Source organism: Alexandromys fortis, unplaced genomic scaffold, assembly GCF_014885135.2.
Source record: "Alexandromys fortis isolate MF-2015 unplaced genomic scaffold, M_Fortis_MF-2015_v1.1 scaffold_129, whole genome shotgun sequence".
NCBI classification, from domain to species: domain Eukaryota; kingdom Metazoa; phylum Chordata; class Mammalia; order Rodentia; family Cricetidae; genus Alexandromys; species Alexandromys fortis.
Genome location: NW_026068022.1, coordinates 2,808,023 through 2,830,738, shown reverse-complemented (window position 1 = coordinate 2,830,738; position 22,716 = coordinate 2,808,023). Strand labels below are relative to the sequence as shown.

General features: G+C 44.2%; 1 protein-coding gene across 4 annotated transcripts in view; it reads right to left on the bottom strand.

Annotated features, from left to right (window-relative positions):
- The window catches only part of Dennd5a (DENN domain containing 5A), a 71,076-nt gene extending 62,295 nt beyond the window's left edge, over positions 1-8,781 (bottom strand). For all 4 annotated transcript variants that reach the window (XM_050163294.1, XM_050163295.1, XM_050163296.1 and 1 more), the window contains exon 1: positions 8,403-8,781. In XM_050163294.1, coding sequence (XP_050019251.1) covers positions 8,403-8,508 — 106 coding nt within the window. In that variant the 5' untranslated portion in view covers positions 8,509-8,781. The remainder of the gene's footprint in view (positions 1-8,402) is intronic.
- Between the last annotated feature and the right edge of the window lie 13,935 nt (positions 8,782-22,716).

The following is a 22,716-nucleotide window of genomic DNA, read 5'->3' as shown; positions in this document are numbered from 1 at the left end:
AGGAGGAGGAGGAGGAGGAGGAGGAGGAGGAGGAGAAGAAGAAGAAGAAGAAGAAGAAGAAGAAGAAGAAGAAGAAGAAGAAGAAGAAGAAGAAGAAGAAGAAGAAGAAGAAGAAGAAGAAAGCAGCTATCGGTTCCTTTAATTTTGTGTGATGTATGTTGTATAGTGTGCTCAAAGGCCAAAAGGCATCACAAGCCCTGGAACTGGAGTTACAACTGGTTATGAACTGTCATGTGAGTGCTGGGGTTAGAACACGGGTCCTCTGAAAGACCAGCCAGTGCTCTTAACCACTGAGCCATTTGTTCCACCCCAACAGAACTAATTCTCTAGACTTTCCTGTATTATAATTAAAATGAGTGGGACTTGCCATGTGAACTTAGCAAATTCATCTACCTTATGAACCTTGGCCTGTGATTATTATTTCTAAGTCATTTTCTTCTGTTTCTGTGACTTAAAATATCCTCAAAGTTTCTTGGTTATTTTCTATATCATTTCATTATAAGTCCACAGAAATCACAAGAAATCCCTGACTAACAACACAGAAGATGAAAACTGCACACTACACTAAGGGACTTCTGAGGTTAAAAGATGCAAATCTTGTCCTTTCTTCTTCAAAGAAAACAGACCACATGCAAAAAGCCTGAAACATCCTGAAAACACAGAAAGACTCTGGGGAGGAGGGAGCATTAGCCTTCTTAGAAGCAAAGTTCTACTCACTTTCCGATCTAAGATTTCCAACACTGATAAGAGAGGATGGGAAGACAAACCCACGGGCCTTCTTACCAACTAACTGCCTGAAGGAAGGCAGGCCATCTGCCCGACCCACACTGCAGCTCTACCCAGTGCCAGGAGCCAGAGACTGAACCACCAAATCCACATGTCATGTCACTTCTCCAGCCCCTCTTTTTTTCTTTTTGTTTGTTTTGCTTTTTGAAATAGGCTGTCCTGGAATTCACTCTGTAGACTAGGCTGATCCAGAACTCACAGATATCCACCTGCCTCTGCTTCCCAAGTGCTGAGATTAAAGGCATGCGCCACCACTGCCAAGCTAAGCACTTTTTTCCTTTCCAGTTTTTGAGGCAAGGTTTTTCAGTGTGTGTGTGTGTGTGTGTGTGTGTGTGTGTGTGTGTGTGTGTTGGTGTTTCAGGTCAGGGTCTCTGTGTGGCCCTTGGCTGTTCTGGAACTTGCTCTGTAGTCCAGGCTGGCCTCCAACTCACAGAGATTCGCCTGCCTCTGCCTCCCAGTGCTGGAACTAAAGATGTCCACCACCACAGCTGGCTGCTAGCAATCTTTTCTGTTTGTTTCTTTGTTTTTAGGCCGTGGTCTCATAATGTGTCCTGACTGGTCTGGCATTCACTATGTAGACCAGGCTATCTTGAAGTCATAGATCTGTCTTCCTCTGCTTCAGGCAGGTATCACCACGGCCTGTCCTGGCCTAGCAATGCTCTGACCTGACTACAGTATTTATCTTCATTAACTGGATTTAGAATCACCTAGGACACAAATATGAGTATGTCTTCGAGAATGTTTCCAGTGAGGTTTAGCTGAGGTGGGGAGACCTACCCTAAATGCAGGTGGAACCATCCCTCAGCTCAGGTCCCAGGCGGATTAACACAGAGGGGAAAGTGAGCTGAGCACCAGCACCATCTCTCTCTCTGCTTCCTGGTTACAGATGAGGTGGCCAGCTGCTTCGTGCTTCCACCATAACATCCTCCCTGCCATGATGGACGGCATCGCCCCAGACTGAGCCAAGACAAACTCTGTCCTTCAGCTGCTTTTCAAGCAAGTATCTTAAGCATACTTAGCTTCCCCCAAGAACGTACTGAAAACAGTTTGAAGGCCGGGCGGTGGTGGAGCGTGCCTTTAATCCCAGCACTCGGGAGGCCAGAGCAGGTGGATCTCTGTGAGTTCGAGGCCAGCCTGGTCTACAAGAGCTAGTTCCAGGACAGGCTCCAAAGCTACAGAGAAATCCTGTCTCGAAAAACCAAAAGAAAAAAAAAAGTTTGAGATCTGGCATTGCCAGGGTCCTGGGGCTCGCAGATTCAAATACTCCAAACTAAAATCAACAACTGGCCGGGCACAGTGGTGCTTGCTTTTCTCGAGAGCCCGAGGCAGGTGGCTCTCTGTAAATTAGAGACTAGCCTGTTCTACATATTGAGCTCTAGCCCAGCCAAGGGTACATAGTAAGACCCATCTCACAATAAATAAGTAAATAAGTTAAATTGAAAAGTGGATCAGCAAGATGGATTAGCATGTGAAGATGCTTGCTGCCAGTTCTGATGATCTGAATTTGATTCCTAGAAATTTACATGGTAGAAGAATAAACTCCCAAAAGTTGTCCTCTGATTTCCACATATATGCTGTAATACATGTATACCCATTACATACAAAAATAAATGCAATAAACACTTTTAAATCAATAATCACAAAGTACCTGGAATACGGACATTCTTCTAATATCTACCTCACTTACTAACTCTGAAGATGAGCCGGGCGGTGGTGGCGCACGCCTTTAATCCCAGCACTCGGAAGGCAGAGGCAGGTGGATCTCTGTGAGTTCAAGGCCAGCCTGGTCTACAAGAGCTAGTTCCAGGACAGGAACCAAAAAGCTACGGAGAAACCCTGTCTCGAAAAAAAATAAATAAATAAAAAATAAAATAAAAAAACTAACTTTGAAGATGTAAACCTGAAAGTTCAGCAATGACAAATGAAATTTATCACTGAATTCCACAAGAAGTAAGCAGCTTCTGAAAGACAAACCTTTCACAGGACTGTTCCACACCCGCAGGGACTAAAGGCACAACAGGGTTCCTTCTAAATCCTCAGAGGGCTCTACACTCATCTGATGATAATTACAGGAGAAGCATCAGTCAAGGAGACAAGCAAAGCCCAACTACACCTTCTACTAGACTTCACCAAAAAGTAAAATGGAAATTTCTAAAAGGAAATGGGCCTGGAAAAGGATGTTACCAAAGGAGGCCTTAGGCAAAGAAACTATTTTTAACCTAGTAAGAAGGGAGGGCTGAACAGAAGAAAGGAGAATTTAATTTACACACCAAACAGTGACTCAGGATGTCCTCACAAGAGGAGCAGAGCCCCAACGTCATTAAAGTGAAATCCACTCATTTTCCATATGATCCTCACCACCTGAGGAAGTCAATAAGGGCTCTCTTATGTTGTACCAATTCAGTCTCCAAACAAATCTGGTATGTGTTTGAAACTGCTTTGGGCTGCTTCTTCATTATTTCCTGAGTGCTAGCCTTCTCCAGACTTCTTCCTTGTCCTACCTTACAAAAGAAGTACAGGACCTTACTTGGGAGAACTCCCCCTATTACAGCAGCCTTGACTTTGGGCAATCAGAAGCCTGAGATGAACCATCAAGATTGGAGTTTCCTGTAGCTAATCAGCTAGGCTTCAGGGCAGAGACACTAAGAATTAATATAAGAGAATTGATCTGGAACCCACAGACTAGTAGACGAAGATCAAAATACTTTTCATTCACAATGACTCCCAATTTGAAGAAACTCACTTACCAAACATTTTCGGTTGTGGTGGTGGACTTTCTGGGGATTGAACCCAGGATTCCATGTATACTAAACAAGCATTCTACCACTGCTTCACTGCCCCTGTCAGCTCATCAGTTTGGGGGAGGTGGGGTGGCAGGGATGAGACGGAGAGTGGGAACAGAGGCAGAGCTAGTGTCTCTATGGCTCAGGCTGGGCTGGAACTTGGGATGCACTGCATCTGCCTCCAGTGCTGAGATTATAAGCATGCACCCCACACTCAGGTCTCAAGCTTCATCTCTATAAAATGAGAAACTATTTCTTTTAAATAAGATGGCCTTCTTTAGCAGTCAGGAATAGGAAATCAAAACCCACACTGCACACCCAGGATGGGTGACTTACAACCAAAAAAATATTTAGCCAGGCCTGGTCGCACCTATAATCCTAACACTCCAGGAGGCTAATGCAGGAGGATAACCATAAGGTCAAGGCCAGCCTGAGCTATATATCTTATGTCCCAAGACTGTCTGTGCTACTTAGTAAAACTCTTGTCTCAGAACAAAGTAAAACAAGACAGAAAGACTGTACCTTTGGGAAGACATGGATGCTGGTGGAAATATTAGCTGGTGGGGCAGTTTTGGAAAACAAGCCAGCAAACAGTTGCTCAAAAGGTTAAACAAAGTTTCCATATGGAAGCCAAAGGAAACTGATCCACATGCCCACCAAAAACCATGTATGAAATGTTCATACCAACATTATTCACAATAATTTTAAAAAAACTCAAATATTAATCCACTAACTATGTTTTATGTCCCAGAATATTAATCAGCCACAAAAAAAAAAAAAAAAAAAAAAAAAAAACCAGCAGAGCCAGGTGTGGTGGTGCACATTTAATTCAAGCAGATGGAGGCAAGGGGTAGAGGCAGAAGGATCAAAATTTAAGGCCAGCCTTGGCTACCTGAGCTAATAGGAATCTGAGCTTGTCTGCTCCTATCCCATCACACAAACACCTTACTTCTCTCCCCCCCCATTAGACTACCGCAGAGCACAGACAACCACTCGAGCAGCAGAGGAGACGAATGGAATGTGGCTTGGAAAACAAATACTCTCTTCCTTTCTCTGAACCTTGGTTTCTCATCTGTAAAAATCAGGTTATATTGAAAAAAAATTGCCAGGTGGTGGCGCACACCTTTGATCCCAGCACTTGGGAGGCAGAGGCAGAAGGATCTCTGTGAGTTTGAGGTCAACTTGGTCTATAACAGCTAGTTTCAGGACAGGTTCCAAAGCTACATAGAAACACTGTCTCGAAAAAAAAAAAATCAGGTTATATGGTCTCTGAGTATGCTTCCCTGTATGGCATTCTGTGGCCTTAAAGTTCCAATTTTATCCAGGTGCAGTGGCACACACATAAATCCTAATTCAAGAATGGCCTGAGCTTCCTACATAGGAAGTCAGTGGCAAAGACCTCATTTTCAAAAACCAAAACAATTCTAATCTCACTTCTTGGTACATATAAGAATTATCTATCACCTGGCAAGTCCTCTGCTCTAGATTTTCTAGGTAGACTTTTCCCTGTCTTCAAAAGGTGGCACTGAGGGTGCTGGAGAGATGGCTCAATGGTTAAGAGCACAGCTACTCTTCCAGAGGTCCTGAGTTCAATTCCCAGCACCCACATGGCAGCTCACAACTGTCTGTAACTCCAGTTCCAGGGGATCCAGCATCCTCATACATATGTACGTAGGCAAAACACCAATGTAAATAAAATAAATTACCTTTTAAAAAGGTGACATTCAGAGATTATTTCAGTGTGTTTTTTCAATATGGTGCCTTTTTTTGTATGTTTTTTGAGTTGTTTTTTTTTCCCCCCCCAAGACAGGGTTTCTCTGTGTAACAACCCTGGCTGTCTTGGAACTTGCTCTCTAGACCAGGCTGGCCTCGGCCTCGAACTCACAGAGATCTGTCTGCCTCTGCTTCCTGAGTGCTGGGATTCAAAGTATGTGCCACCGCCTTTTTTTAACACGACTAACTTCTCTCAGCCCACATTGACCTTTCCTGTCAGAGCAACTCCTCACTGCATATCCAGACGTCTATGATCCTTGACTATCAGCGTAAAAAGGAGTGTAAAATGACTTTTTGTCCCTAATTTTCATTTTTACTTTCTGCTTTTAAAACAGGTTTTCACTATGCAGCCAGGCTGGTCTAGAATTCACACCCACCTGTCTCTACCTTCCAGATGACAGAATTACTTGGAAGCATTTTTAATTTTAGTTTCCTTTTTTTTTTTTTTTTTTTTTTTTTGAGACAGAAGTCCCAAGTAGACCAGGATTAACTCAAACTGGCTAAGTAGAGAAGGATGACCTTAAATTTCTAGCTCTCCTGCATCTCCGGCATCTTGAACCTTCTCCATGCTAGGATTACAAATGTGGACCACCACACCTGGCCTTGTTTAAGCATCTTTGATTTGCTTTTTCTGGAAACAGCTTCTTTTGAGTATTTGAGAACTACCAGAGAAATAATACAACTTAATTGGGTTGGAAAAAAAGAACACAGGTTCCTCTCAGTGCCTAACCAGAGAATCTGAGCGCGATTCCTAATTTCATATAGTTTCACGGACTATGACATCACCAATTTGGGAGCAATCAAGCAAGCTAAGGAGAGAAAATGCACCCTAGGGAGTCTCAGCATGGACTGCAGAGTTATTTGTATTCTGTTTGCTGTGCTCCAAGAGTCCCTGTGGGTCATCCAGATTCCCCAATCAACCCACCAGAAATGAAAAGGGTGAAAAAAAAATCCCTCAGTGTTCTAACAAAGGCATTACACCACTGTAACCAGTTTAAAAATACACAAAATTCCCTTCTTACACATTTTCTCAGCTCAGGCCTCTCTCCCAATAAGCCTGCACACGGATATAATTTTAGCTTGCTGAGAAGCCAGATAATTAACAGGTATTCATAAAGAGAGAATATTTCTTCTTTAGTGAAAGACAATGGTTTTTTGAACTTCAGTTTAAGTTTTCAGTAAAAACTTTTTAGTTACAGTGCTAGTTAATTTGCTCCAAGCACAAATATTTTCCTTTTCTAGTTTCTTTTCTTTCTTTCTTTCTTTTTTTTTTTTTTTTTTTTTTTTTTTGGACCTGAGAATGACCTGGAACTCCAGATCCTGTTTCCACCTCCCAAGCGCAGGAATCTCACAGGTTTATGCCACCCCTTAAGGCTGTGTTTATTTTCTAAAACCAAGTATCTCCACAATTTAACAGACATAGAAATAACAATAGTTATTCTGCCTTTGCGCTTCATCCGGAAAACTGTTATTCTTCTCAGACATCCAGAAAAACTGTTCTTTTTACTCTTCTCAACATGTTAGTTTGCTTTTCTTTTTGGCCAGAGTCTCACTACTCAGCCCTGCTGGCCCTAAACTTGTAGCACTCCTCCTGCTTCTGCCTCCCAAGTGCTGGGATTACAGAAGCACACCACCAATGGTGACCACATTAGTGTTTTCTAAAGACCTCCAGAGGGGCCATTGTATACACAAACTGGTACCAAAAAAGCACTGGACCAAGCATCAAGAAATATAAGCCCTGCTCTCCTTCTGGGCCTCATTTTCCTCTCAGATCCCCAGCACCAAGACCTAGTACGGAATTCCAACAACTACATCATCCAAGGTCTAAAGTTAATACATATGAAACAGATGACAACATCCATCTGTAGTAAGAATTAGACGACAGAAAAAAGTGAGCTTGGAATACTAAAGTTGCCCCAACAGGAGGCTCAGCTAGCATCAATCCATTACTACTTCATAATTTTTAATAGAGTTCAGTTTCTCATGTTTTAAAAAGACAAGCCATTTTTGTCATCTGAAGTGTGCACTTAGTCTTTTGTGGGTTTGTTTTTTTTTTTTTTCCCAGAAGCAATACCGGAATTTTTATGGTGACAAAAAAAAAAATTGCAAAACTGTCCTAGCATCTCTTAAGCAGTGTGAAATTAGTCAACAGGATGGTCACTTTCGAAAGAGAAACTGTATGGCGCTGTGACCACATCGTGACAGCTGGGGAAAGGAGTTTCCCTCATCAAATGGGCATGACATAACTTTAAAGTCTAACACAACAAGCCTCCACCCACTAAAACCTCCTTACTGGCCACTCCAGACAAAAACTTTTCAAAACTGTTGCACCTTCAAGGTTTCGGTGAGGGCGCGGAGGAATTCACCGGGGGTTTTATAATTCTTGCACCTTCAAGCAATGGGTGCCAAATCTCGTCACCGCCTCACAGTCACTTCCCCACCACTTCCCCTTTGAAAGATAACACGAGAGGCATCAAAACACAGCACAACCTGTCCAACGGAGACGTCGCCCTTTATTCACGAATGACCCTCGCCTGGTAAAGGACATAACTTTCATAAAAAGGCATGACCCCCAGATACAAGTTCTTTTCTAGCGCCAAGGGAGAAATCATTCTCGGTGTAACTCAAGTTCAATGTGTCCCTTCATGTCTCATCCAGAGGGGCAGAGCTGTGGAGGGAAAGCCTGGCCTGCTCAGGAGTTATAACGGTTTTTAAGGAACTGGTATCACGGGTTTCTAGGGAAGAGGCCAGAGAAGCTCACCAAGTTTTTGTTTTGCTCTTCTGAAAAGTCTGGGTGGGACTAACTCTCCCTAGGACGTCAGCTAACTTCTACCCTCGCGAAAGGGGGCTGGAGCTCGCTCCCCTTCACTCTGCACTACACCGCTCGACCTCCTGGGTGTACACAGTGTTCGCGTCTCCGCGGGTCGCCGACGCCGTGACCACCGCGCGTGGGGCAGCAGGCCCGCGGGCCCCGCGTCCCGTCCCCTGGCCCGACCCTCGCAGGGCTCCCGGGACAAAGCGGGGCCCGTGGGCACCGGCCCGGGCTCGGCGCGCACTCACCCGACAGCTCGTCCGGCTCCAGCCCGGTCTCGGTGTCCAGCCCGCAGATGACAAAGTAGTCGGCGAAGCGACTGGGCGCCGAGCCCCCTCCGCCACCGCCGCTCATGGCGCCGGGCCGAGCCGGGCGAGCCGCGCGGAGCCGAGCCCCCGCCCCCGGCCGCCCGCCCGCCCGCCCTCGGCCGCCGCTCCCGCCGCTGCCGCCGCTACCGAGGCTCGGGCCGCCGTCCCCGGGCCTGGCCGGGTCCCAGCGGCCGCCGCTGCCGTGCCGGGGCAGGGGGGCGCTGAGCCACCCCGCGCCGCATCCTGGACACTGCCCTCCGCGTCGCGGCCCGAGCAAGCCTGAGGAAGGGCGGAGAGCGGCTCCCCGCCCCACCGCGGCCCCCCACCCTCCGCCGCCCCGTGCGCAGGCGCGGTCGGGGAGGGGCGGGCGCCGAGCGCAAAGGATGACGTGATGCTCTTTGGGCCCCGGGGGCCCGGGCTTCCAGAGCGGTGTCCGCAGTGTAGGCAGCGGCCGGCTGCGGGGATCCCGCGACTGCGGCCGCCCTCACGGGATTGCGACGCCCGTTGGAAGACTGGGAGTGTGCGGAAAGAGTGGGCCATGGGGGTAGAGTGAGATCCTGGCCCGTGCTGGCGGTGTCACCGAGATAGAGCTTCACGACTGAGCTGTGAAGCCCACCGGATCCTGCTCCTAGAATGTCACCATACAGCAGCTTCTCCTTGTCCCCGCTCCTCAGTGTCAGTGACGGGGCTTTCCCCAGTAGATCTGAGAAAACCCTATTCTTTGGAGAGGGTGGATCAGTTTATCTTATAAATTTTCCCTTAATTGGCAGATAGGGAAACCGAGGTTCAAAGAAAAGCAAGAGACAAAACCTACTTTAGGGAGAAAAAAAAACCTACTTTAGAACCCCGCATTCGCAGACAGCTCACCGCCCCGCACCCCACAAGCCTGGCTTTGTCCGTGCACCAAACTGTTTCTACACCTTCAAAGAGGCCCTGCCACTTAGAAGTACTTTCTTTTCACAGTGTCAGAATTCTCCTTTCTTCCTTCCTTTTTTTCTTTCCTTCCTTCCTTTCCTTCCTTCCTTCCTTCTTTCTTTTCTCCTTCCTTTCTTCCTTCCAGCGGGCCTTCCAGTGTCGGAGGAAAACAGTGGATGAGAGTGAAACCTCCTGGTCCTTGTCTCTCACCTCAACAACAGACCCTTTGGTTTTATTTTCCCAGAAGCTAGACAGATGTGTCATTTCTTTTTATTTTTTTTTAACGGGGTCTCACTGTGTAACCCCGACTAACTCAGAACTCGCTATGTGCTTGTACAGACGTGTAGTGATTCTCTTACTTCTGCCTCCTCGGTGCTGGCTTACGGACCTGCACCGACACACCAGGCTCTGGAGGGTCTTTACTGGAACATCAGAGACCAAGAAAGCGATACACTGTAGTGATTGCTAGCATGGGCTTAGAAACAATTCTCCGGCTTGAATCCCTGCTCTTATAATTTACAGTGTGATGTTGGCAAGCTATTTATGTAATCTGTAGGTGCCAGCAGGCATGTTTTTGTGAAACCTACAACAAACGCATGTATAGGTAAAGTGGTGAGGATTATATCCAGAACACAGAAGACACTCCAGAAATATCATCCTTGTTGTTGCAGAACGGTGTGCTCAAGGCTGGCTCTGGCAGGCAGCCAAGTAAGGACTATAGAAGGCAGTTGGCATTCCCAAGGGCTGAACCTGGGCTCTCTCCTGGGTTCTGTCTCTGGTATTTCTCTCAAGGACTGGATCCCTTCGGGAGCATGGCCGAGAGGTCAAAACCGACATCGCTGGAAACCATAGCATCTGCTCCCTGGATCTAACCTACCTGAACAGCTGGAAGAAACCTTGAGAGGAGAGGGCAACTTTATAAAGTCCATCTGACGATGCCACATTAGCCTGCGTGCTGGCCTGGGACCCAGACTGCAGGGAGCTCAGAGAGCTCAGAGAGCTGAACAGAGCAAGGAAAAGGAAGTCTGTTGATGTTGGGTCATGGTCAGGGAAGGCTTCCGGATTTCCAGGTCAACAGGAAATTCTCAGTACATAACATGTGCCACAACAAAGAGTGGGGAAACCGCACATTTAAGCGGCATCAAGGAACGCACTAATAGGGAAGGTGGGAAAGCCAGGTATGATGAAGCAAGTCTGTAACCCAGCATTCTGGAGGCCAGGCAAAAGGACAGGCTTCAAGTGCCAGGTATAAAACTGGCCCTAGAAGGAGTACAGAGCGGGTAAAATTAAGGATCGCTTAGGGGGAATATAGGGGAGACGGGTGTCCATTAAAAATAAAGAAGAGATTTGGAAAAAAAATAAATGACCTCAGTTTACAAGTGCAGAAATATTGTATCCAGATTAGCCAGCTCCTGGAAGACCTCTATAGCACTAATTCAACCATAAGATGCAAGTCAAATCCATGACTGTGTTCATTTACCTTGAGAAATGGTAGCTGCTCAGAGGCCCAGAACACTCAACTGTAAAGTAATCACCTTCCTGGTAGGAAATATGCTTGGCAGAATAATTGTTTCTTAGTGAGTCAGAAGTCGCTGGTTAGCGATTAAATCTCTGCCCCCACTCCTCTTAATAGCTGGGTAAAGGAGGCCCATCGGTTAACCCCTCCTGGGCAAGAACTGTCATTCTTTTTTTAAAAGTTACTTTTTTAAAAAATTTTATGTCCATTAGTGTTTTGCCTGAATGTATGTCTGTGTGAGGGTGTAGAACCCCTGGAGCTGGAGTTCCAGGCAAGTAGGTGTGTGCTGCCTTGTGGGTGCTCTTACCCGCTGGGCCACCTCTCTGGCCCCATGAACAGTCATCCAGTCATTCTTACCACTTAACAAATACATTTTAAAATTAAAAACAAACAAAAAACCCAGGGACTGAAGAGATGACTCGGCAGTTAAGTATGCTTGCTGCTCTTGTAGAGGAACAGAGTTCAGTTCCCAACAGCCACATGGAAGCTCATAACTGTTTGTAACTCCGGTTCCAGGAGATCAGCACATAAGTGGTACAGCTGAAAACCAAAGAATGGACCAGGCAGGACAAAAACTTCAGGCAACAAATGGTCCCCACGTGGTCAACTGCATCCACATAAAGCCTGAGGGAGCTTGGGAAGTTATTCTAGACAGAAAACAATAGAGTTAAACATGGCTTATTGATAGAAGCATTTTCTCAGGTGGGATCTGCTTGCTAGAGGCAAGCAAGCACTCTCATTTAAGAGAGGTTTCCTGACTCAGCTTTAGCTGTAAAACCTTGTAGCTCTTTTAAGAGGTCCTGCCATGAAACACTTAAATGATGTTGATGAAAAGCTGACCACATGCTTTTTGGTTTTCAGCCATAGCAGGAAAAAGCCAAGCCATTTTGAAATGCCTGCTTTCTGGGCCATCCTGCCAACACAAACTCTGACTCTTTCATGCAGGCGGTCCGACTATGGAGCATTTGAGTGTGGTTTATGAGCACACTGCTGCAGCTTGCTTGCTGGCAGGAACCTCGAAACACCATAGAGTGGTGTGGCTACAGCCGGTACCTCCGCCATGAGTCTGGAATCTCAGAAAGCTAAAGAATGGGCTGGATCCAGCCGTCAAAGCCAAGGCTTTAATCCTAGCCATATCATTTAGCAAATTAAAGACTCATGTGGTCAGAAAAAGAGAGATACAGTAAAGATAGTTTCAGAAGAAAAAGCCTCTAAACAGGTTACAGTGTGTTTAAAAAGTATATGAAGGCTTGAGAGATAAAAGAAAAAAAGGTTAAAGTCCTTAAAATAAAAAAGAAAGAGAGTAGTTGGTTGTGGTGGCACACATCTTAATCCCAACACTTGGAAGACAGAGGCAGGCAGACCTCTGTGAGTTCAAGCTGTGGTAGCACATTCCTTTAATCCCAACACTTGGGAGGCAGAGGCAGACAGATCTCTATGGGTTCAAGGACAACCTAGTCTACAGAATGAATTCCAGGATAGCCAAAGATACACAGAGAAATACTGTCTCAAAAGCCATAAGTTAAAAATAAAAATAAAAGAAATAGAATTTAAAGTAAAGTCATGTAAAGATGGAAAGAAAATACATGGAGATTCTGGATACTGTATATTATGTTATCTTTGAATTGCTTGACAGCTGAGGAAGGAGCAACAGTTGCTAAAAGACATTTGAATATAAATGCTGCTGGATTAATAAAATATAAACATTTTGTAAATGCCTTGACTTCAAAGTTGAAGTCAAGGGCTGGAGAGATGGCTCAGAGGTTAAGAGCATTGTCTGCTTGCTGCGCTCAGCGCAGCCTGGATAGACTGGCGGGGGTGCTGGGATTGAGACACAGAGGCTTTGTTTCAAGTGGAAGAACAGCAACCTTTATTTTGCCCAGCAACCTTTTATACCTCTACTCCTTCTGTGGAGACCCACTGGCTAGAAAGAACACAAATATCCTTGTCAATTACAGAGCACAAGGAAGTTCCGCTGTCAGTCAGGGGGCGTGAGGGCAGCTGGATCACAACACTTGCTCTTCCAAAGGTCCTGAGTTCAATTCCCGGAAACCACATGGTGGCTCACAACCATCTGTAATGAGGTCTGGTACCCTCTTCTGGCCTGCAGTCATACACACAGCCAGAATATTGTATACATAATAGATAAATATTTTTTAAAAATTGAAGTCAAACCGGGCTGTGGTGGCGCACGCCTTTAATCCCAACACTGGGAGGCAGAGGCAGGCGGATCTCAGGGAGTTCGAGGCCAGCCTGGTTTACAAGAGCCAGTTCCAGGACAGGCTCCAAAACCACAGAGAAACCCTGTCTCGAAAAACCAAAAAAAAAATTGAAGTCAAAAAATAAGTTACTTTGGAGAAGAGGTTTTGCTTTTCTTTCCACAGAAAATAAGAGGCTATGGATTCTTTCTGGGCTAAGAAAAATCAGGTTTGATCAAGGAAGACCACCTGAGAAATTTCCAATAGGAACAGATGGCCCAGATGTCTGAGTTCTACATCCAGAACAGATTCAAGACTGCTGCCTGAAATGATCAAGCCTCAAAGAATACTCCATTCAGGACTTGATCATAATTTTAAATTTTCTTTAGGTCTCCATAAGATTATCAGTGCCCCAACCAGTAGGAAGTAGCCTGGAAAACTATGCCCATATTCCCAAAAAATGGACTATGGATATTTTCCATTGTTTGGAATGTTGGTTACAACTTGTTATGAATAATGGTCAGGAGAAAAGCTAAACAAAGGATATTAGATTCAGAGTTCTTGTTTGTTTTTTTAAAGAGTAGGAAGTGGTGCGGGACAATGATCTGTATTCTGTCAATTATATTTTAAATAAATGTTGATTGGCCAATAGCCAGGCAGGAAATATAGACAGGAAGTAGAGGTGGGTCAATAAGAACAGGAAAATTCTGGGAAGAGGAAAGCTTGGTCCGCAGTTCTGACCCAGCCACAGAAGAAGCAAGATGTGACTGCTTTGCCGAATAAGGTACCGAGCCATGTGGCTAACATAGACAAGAATAATGGGCTAATATAAGTTATAAGAGTTAATAAGAAGCCTGAGCTAATGGGCCAATCAGTTTGTAGAACTCTATGTGATTTCTTTGGGACTTAATGACTGCAGGTACAGGGCAGAACAGAAATCTGTACAACAGTAGACCAGGCTGGCCTTGAACTCACAGAGATCCACCTGCCTCTGCCTCCCAAGTCCTGGGATTAAAGGTATGCACTAGCCCAGCTCAAAAAACAAATACTTTAGGTTCGAATCCGAGTCACGCACCAAAAAAAATACTTTAAAACAAAACAAATTCACTTAGGGAAAAAAGATAAGGGATGAAGTGATTTGGGATGCCCCTTCTGGATGCTATGAATATGTGTTGCTTCTATTGGTTGATAAACAAATCTGCTTTGACCTATTGCAGGGCAGAATATAGCTAGGTGGGAAAACCAAACTGAATACAGGGAGAAAGAATGTGGATCAGGGGAGACACCAGCAGCTCCCAGGGAAGCAAGATGTGAGGTAACAAGTCACAAGCCTCATGGTAAAATATAGACTAATAAAAATAGATTGGGCTGGAGAGATGGCTCAGGGGTTAAGAGCACTGACTTTTCTTCCAGAGGACCCAGATTCAATTCCCAGCACCCCATGGCAGCTCAAAACTGTCTATAATTCCAGTTCCAGAGGACCCAATACCCATGGCAAAACCCACCACTATACAATAAAATAGATAGATTGCCGGGCGGTGGTGGCGCATGCCTTTAATCCCAGCACTCAGGAGGCAGAGGCAGGTGGATCTCTGTGAGTTCGAGGCCAGCCTGGTCTACAAGAGCTAGTTCCAGGACAGGAACCAAAAGCTATGGAGAAACCCTGTCTCGNAAAAAAAAAAAAAAAAAAAAAAAAATAGCTAGATTAACAGACAGACAAACAAATAAAATAAAATAAATAAATGGGTTAATTTAACTGTAAGAGCTAGTTAATAATAAGCCTAAGCTAATATGTCAAACAGTTTGTAATTAATATTAATCCTCAGAGTAGTTATTTTAAAAGTGGCTGTGGGACCAGGAGGAACAAAAAGCCTCCAGTTACAGTAAGGATATAGTTTAGACAGAAGAGAGCTCCAAATTCAAGCCCAGCATCATAGAAACTAAGTGTTGTGGCTTAGATCTGTAATTGTAGCACTCAGGAGGTAGAGCTAGGAAGCTCAGATTAGGAGTTCAATGACATCCTTAGCTATATAGGGAGTTTCATATCAGCCTGAATTATACAAGATCCCCCCCCCACGAACACACAGGCAAGGTACATTGAGTATAGTGGTACACACCTATAATCAGAGAGAGAGGAGCAGAATTCCAGTTCAAAGTCTGGTGCGGGAGAATTGTTTGTATTCTGTCAATTATGTTTTACATAAACGCTGATTGGCCAGGTAGGAAATATAGGCGGGAAAACCAGACAGGAAGTAGAAATGATGTAATGAGAACAGAAGAATTCTGGGAAGGAGGAAGTTGATTCCTCCCATTCCTGCCCAGACCACCGAAGCAGCAGGATGTGATCTGCCTCACTGAAAATAATTGAGGTTTCCTCCTCTAAGATGACTTTAGCTTGTGTCAAGTTGACATAAAACTAGACAGTACACACCCATACACATAAAATAAAAAAATATATTTTTTGGTTTTTCAAGACAGGGTTCTTTGTGCAGCCCTAGCTGTCCTGAAATTCACTCTGTTGTCCTTAACTCAGAGGTCAGCCTGCCTCTGCCTCCCTAGTGCTGGGATTAAATGTGTAACACCACTGCCCTGCCAGTGTAGTACAAATGTTCGTTCATAGTCCCTACGAGTCTACTAGTAAGTTTGAAGAGTCAAACTCCAGTGAAGCGGTGGGGTCCATCTTTTCTTCACTTACTGAATGGCACTAGCAGAAAGCTCATTGTATCAGGTAATAGTGTTAGAGGAAGCACTTTGCCTTATTCTCTTTCAAGCCTAATTTTAAAGTACTTTTCTACTAAATTAGTGATTTCAGTGAAATAGGTGGTGAACTAGGATGTTACTGTTATGTATCTTGCAAAACAGGAAGACAACCAAATACTAACTTGAGTAAGGAAGTCATTTGTTTAAAACATACATTTCTATTGAGTTGACATTTTGAGATGTGAGCTCAGTGTTCAGATTTTATTTACTTATATTTATATGTCTATTTTTGATTTTTCAAGACAGGGTTTCTCAGTGTAGTCCTTGATGTCCTGGAACTAACTCTGTAGATCAGGCTGGCTTTGAACTTAGAGATCCACCTGCTCTACCTCCCGAGTACTGTGATTAAAGGCATGTGCTACTACCTCCCGGTTTAAAATCAACATTTTTTAAAATTTAAAGAAATAAAAATAAATATTTGTTGGCCAGGTGTGGTGGAGCACACACCTTTAATCCCAGCACTTGGGAGGCAGAGGCAGGCATATCTCAGTTAGTTCGAGGCCAGCCTGGTCTACAAAGCGAATTCCAGGACAGCCAGGGCTGTTACATAAAAAACCTCTGTCTTTTTTTTTTTGATATTTTTTAATGACTTACTTAACTTTATTTTATGTGCATTGGTGTGAAGGTGTCAGATCTCGTGGAACTCCATTTTCAGACAGTTGTGAGCTGTCATGTGGGTGATGGGAATTGAACTCCGGTCCTCTGGAAGAGCAGTCAGTGCTCTTAACTGCTGCTCTTAATCTCTCCAGACACAAGAACCTCTGTCTTAAAAAAAAAAAAAAAAAAGTATTTGCTTTGCTCAATGAAAAGTTCTACTGTGTAAACAAAGGACTCCACTGACCCTTCACCAATACAGTGTGGTGTTTTGTTTCTTTCACTTGTTGAGACAGAGTCCCACTATGTAACCCAGGCTGGCACGCTACAGTCTCTAAAACGTTAGGGTTATAAGCGTGTGTCATCATGCTCAATACTCCTAGCCATCTCCGACTGATTCCCACCTAAGAAGCAGTACCTGTTTGACTTTCTCACACCGTTCTGTCCTACCTTGCTTATAAACAGCCCTCCTGTCTCTCAACACCATACTTTCTGAAAGAGTTGAAATCAGGCCACATTCTCAAAACTCTCAGAACAAAGTTAAGCAGCTATGTTATGTTATGGTTTTACGAATCTGTAGTTGATGGCTTTAGCCAGGGCCTGGATCCTCCATGTTCTTTTGCCAGATATATAATTCCAGACTAACTCTCATGATGGAAAACTTCCTGTGAGCCCCAGATGTACACAGCCAGATATTTTTATTTGTCCACTGATTTCTAGGGAGCCTTTTGGGGGAGCCTTTCTCTGTCATCCTTATTATGACAGCTCTGTTTGTGTCACTCTTGTTCTGAACTAAGCCTCTTAGTGAATCTCCTCTCGAGTTTTTCTAAAAGACTTATGAGTGTTTTGTCTGCATATAGGTGTGCTACATGTGTTCCTGATACCTGTGGAGGTCAGAAGAGGGTGTTGGAGTCTTTGGAACTGGAATTATAGTTGTAGCTCTGACTTGCCTGGAACTAGCTATGTAGACCAGACTGGCGTTACACTCTGAGATCCGCCTGCTTCTGCCTTCTGAGTGCTGGGATTAAAGGGGTGCACCACCATGCTTGGCCATCTCTGCCACTTTTAAAGGACAGTTTCAAGAGAAACTTTGAAGTCTCTGTTAAGCTATTTCTTGTAGTAATATTTCATTTGTATTTTAATAAATAAAGCTTGTCTGAAGATAGAACACAAAACAGCCACACTAGTGAACCGTACAGACCAGGCAGTCATGGCACACACCTTTAATCCCAGAAGCCACATTAGTTAACCATAGAGGCTGGGCAGTAGGGGTACATGCCTTTAATCCCAGCAGTAAAGAGGAATATAAGGCAGGATGAGACAGGAACTCGGTCTCCTTCAATATGAAGATTACAGAGAAAAGAGCTCTCTAGTGGCTGGCTGCTTTGCTTTTCTGCTCTTCAGATTGAACCCCAATATCTGTCTCTGGGTTTTTATCATTCATGCTACAATTCTGTTATTGTGTGTGTGTGTGTGTGTAGAAGTCCAGAGCTGGAGTTCCTGAGCCATCTTAGAGCTCCTGACTAGAAGCCCAACTCCTGGAAGAGCACTCCTAAATGATGAGTCGTCTCTTTAGCTCTATTGTTGTTATTTTCTAATGGTTCTCACCCTACAGCCTGGTCACAGTCTAAGTGGAGATGTTTTCCCTTAACAAAGCTGATTCCTGGAGGGCAATTATGTGTCAGCTGCTTTTCGGAAGCAGCAACCACCTCTGCTCCAGTTATATTTAACAGACATCACCTTTTAGTCACGTAACCGACAGCAACAAAGAAGCCTCCAAAACCAGGCAGCCTCAACCCATATCTGATGCTGCAAAAGAGGAAGGATGAAGTTGAGGAACAGAAGTAAATACTGATAATATCCCCAAGTGTTGCAACCTTCCTACTGTAGTGTGTGAACATGTGAATGTGTTTATATAAGTGTACGTCTGAGTTTTTTTTTCTGTGTGAGTGAATATTCAGGTGCAGGACTGATCTTGTATGTAAATGCATGTGTGTGTTTGCATGTGTGTGTGTGTAGACTAATGTAAGGTGGGGTGATCAGACCCAAAAGGTAGACGAGTATCTTTGGGTCTCCATGCCCAGGAGACATTGAATGGTTGCTTCTCTCAGCCCCTCTCCCCTCCTCCATGTCCCACTGGACTAGAAAGCTTTGCAGAATCAGACCAGATGGCCTCTTGTGTGCTGCACCAGTATTTTACTTAGACTGTGAACACAGTGACACTGTTATTCTCATCAGCCTGGGGCCAAGAGCTTCCTGGGAAAGGCCGGATGGTCTAGTGAGGGAGAAATGAGAGGCCCTTGGACCGGATCCCAAACGGGAGATATATTTAGCTGTAGCTGAGCTCTGAAAAATTTTTGTTTTGAGACAGGGTCTCACTATTTTTGGTTGGCCTAGCCTCAAACTCTCTATATAACCCAGGCTGGTTTCAAACTCATAGCTATCTACTTATTTCTGTCTCCAGAGTGCTGGGATTTAAAGACATGGCACCACATCTCACTTCGGAAAGATTTTGAGACAGGGTGCTAGAATTGTCATTTTGATTATAGAGTTGGTTACATTATGGTTCATGATAGACAAAATTGCGACCTACCCACTAAAAATAGTTAATTTCACTAATATGGAAGTGCATACTGTTTGAGTTAAGGCTTCACCCAGACCCTGGCATCCCATATACCCAAAGAGTCTGGAATGTTTGGAAGTTCCAGCCCAAGCCCTCTCCCCTGGGGGTTGCCTCAGTCCAGACTCCACCTTCTAGAAAGCCCACCAAACCCTCCCTTAGATGCTCAAGGCCACTCCCACAGGGTATTTAAACTGCTCTCCAGAGAACAAACTTGTGGTTTTTCCAGTCTTCCTTCCTATCTCCTCTCTGAGGAGTACAATGCTATCTGGGAGTGCTGGTATTCGTCAAACCTGAGCTTTGTCTAATTCAGTTTGATATGAGCTGATTTGGATTATTGTGTAGGCCGAGAGATTTATCAGGGCACAAAAACTTTTTTTTTTTTAAGACAGTAGCTTTGGAGCCTATCCTGAAACTAGCTCTTGTAGACCAGGCTGGCCTCGAATTCACAGAGATCTGCCTGCCTCTGCCTCCCAAGTGCTAGGATTAAAGGTGTGCACCACCACTGCCTGGCAAAAAAAAAAAAACAAAAAACAAAAAACCTTTTCATATACAACTTACAATTGACTATTTTAGGATTTTTTTTTTCTTTTTCCAGACAGGGTTTCTCTATGTAGCCCTTGGCTGTACTGGAACTGGCTTTGTAGACTAGGCTGGCCTCAAACTCACAGAGATCCCTGCTGCCTTTGCGCCCCAGAGGCTGGGATTAAAGGCATGTGTTACAACTGCCCAGTTTGTTTTGTCTTTTGAGACAGGGTTTTATATTGCCTAGGCTGGCTTCAAACTCAACTCATGTAAACTATTATTTGTGACTCTGGCTCCTAACACGCTGAAGGTAAGAGGCTGCCTAACTTTTGTACAGATTGTTCCATCAGATAGACCTCGTTGTGGGTAGCATTAATTCGCATAGCTATCGACAGTCTTCCAACAGGTGGAAATAAAGCATCTGAAGAGGCGTCCTTTCCACATACACAACCTGCGCAACTAGCAGGGCTGCTGGGTATTTCCTAGTACGTGACTGGTAACAGAATACAGGTTTGGGAGCTAAAAAGTCAACATCAGTTGTGCTCTTCCACCACGGTTTTCTTTGTGCTTCTGCTCCCTCCTCCTCTCACCTTTGACCCTTGTCATCTGGTTGCAGGCACAGCGCTGTTTATGGTCAGTGGGAAGGCAGCGTCTATCTCTTTCCTCTATGCCCAAGACCACCTGCAACACCACTCCACTCATCACTGCACTCACAAGAGGCCACATATCATGGAATTATTTTTTTACACTGTAAAAATGGGTCTTTGCTAAGGCGCCTTCTAATGGGTTTAATAAAGAGCTGAAAGGTCAACAGCTAGGCAGGAAGAGATTAGGGTTTTTTTTTGTTTGTTTGTTTTTGTTTTTTCAAAGACAGGGTTTCTCTGTGGTTTTAGAGCCTAAATCCAAAACATCACACAACAGACTCTCCCATTAAATACTACCAGTAATGATGGACTAAAACTTACCTGTGGTTAATTTAAAAGTCACAGCATAACCAGGCGGTGGTGGCACATACATTTAGTCCCAAGCAGTCAGGAGGCAGAGATCGGTGGATTTCTGAGCTTGAGGTCAGCCCGCAATACATAATAAGTGCTAGGATGTTATACAGAGATATCATGTCCCTGAAAATCCAAATGAAAAGATAGATAAAAGCCACAATACAAACCTTGTAGATGTTCACCAAGTCTTTATTTGCAATACACAAACCTGGAATTTAAGACATGAACTCCCCACCACTGTTCCAACTCTTATCTCTGGGCTTCATATTCAGAATGTCTTCAACAGTACTTCTGTCAGCATACAACACTGAGAACTTGGAGCTCAGCAATGCTACTAGGCTTCAGATGGAGAAATAGGGGAGTTCCAGGCCCAGCTTCTCTCTGAATCCACTAGGCACATAACCTGACAGCCATCCCGTCTACTATCCAGCAAACACCCCTACTTGATTCCTTCACTCTTTGTTCTCTTTTGCATGACTGGGGATAGAACCTAGGATGACACTGTGCACGCTGGGTTAGATAGTCCCAGCTACTCTTTCTTTTCTTCCAGTTTGTGGAGACTAGATCAACCTATTTCTCATAGGTCCAGTTTCCATCCAGACCATGGTTATCTGAGACAGAAATGCCGTCTTCACAGCGCCTGTCTGTTTTCCAGATAGGTTCTTGCTATTAACTTAGGCTGGCCTTGAACTCAATGTGTCTCTCCAGCCACAGATTTGCCATTACAGATGACTAACATACCCGGTGTCTTTTTTAAAAAAAAAAAATATTTATTATGTATACAATATTCTGTGTGTATGTCTGCAGGCCAGAAGAAGGCACCAGACCTCATTACAGATGGTTGTGAGCCACCATGTGGTTGCTGGGAATTGAACTCAGAACCTTTGGAAGAGCAGGCAATGCTCTTAATCTCTGAGCCATCTCTCCAGCCCCATTTTTTTGATTTTTCAAGACAGGGTTTCTCTGTGTAACAATCCAAGATGTCCTGGAACTCACTCTGGAGACCAGATTGGCTTCAAACTCATGGAGATCTGCATGCCTCCCAAGTGCTGGGATTAAAGACATGCGCCACAGTTGCCTGGCCAATTTATTTTTATCTTATGGTCATTGGTGTTTGGCCTGCATGTGTGTCTGTGTGAGGGTGTCAAAAGCCCTTTAACTGGAGTTACAGATGGATATGAGCTGCCATGTGGGTGCTGGGAACTGAACCTGGGTTCTCTGGAAGAACAGTCAGTGTCCTTAACCATTGATCCATCCCTTCAACCCCAAATTTTGTTTTTAATTAGCTTAGAACTCAAAGAGATCTACTTGTCTCTTGGGTGATGGGATTAATGTGTATGCAACCACACCCTAATCTTAATCTTATTGAGACAATTATAATATTTAAATAGTTCTAAGAAATAGAGAAATCCTATGTACCCAATTTCACTCAAAGGCAACATCTTGTAAAGAATATAGCACATCACCACCAAGATACTGACACCGATACCAAGAGCCAGAGCAGTCTAGCCTCCTGGTCCTTATTCTCAAGGCTTCAAGAAGAATTATATTAAAATTCTTATATTTTGATTTATATTTATATTAAGATTCATGTATTTTGTTGTTTTTTTGAGACAAAGGCTAACTCATTAACCTAGAATTTGATGTGAAGCCAAAGAACTTCTGATCCTTTTGCTGAACTTACAGTGCCTAGGTTACAGGTTTGCACCACTGTGCCAGATTTATGAGGTGCTAACTAGGGAGGGGGTGGCAATGTTGAACCTAGAGCTTCAAATATATGAGGTAAAACCAACTTATAAGCTACATCCCAGCCCTTATGTTCTTTGTTCCGAATGGTAAAATGTATGTTAGAATCTTTGAGGGAACCACAAATATAGCTCAGTGATAGAGTTCTTGCCTGCCATGCAAAGACCTGGGTAAAGTTTTAAAAAAAAAGTCAGGCAGTAGTGCTGTATGTTTTTGATCACAGCACTTGGAAGGCAGAGGCAGGAGGATCTGGCTGGAGGGTGAGTTCCAGGACAGCTAAGGCTGTTACACAGAGAAGCCTGTTTTGAAAAACAAACAAAAATCAAAATTCTTTTAATCAAAAAATGTTATTTGTTAAAAAATATATATATACATATATTAT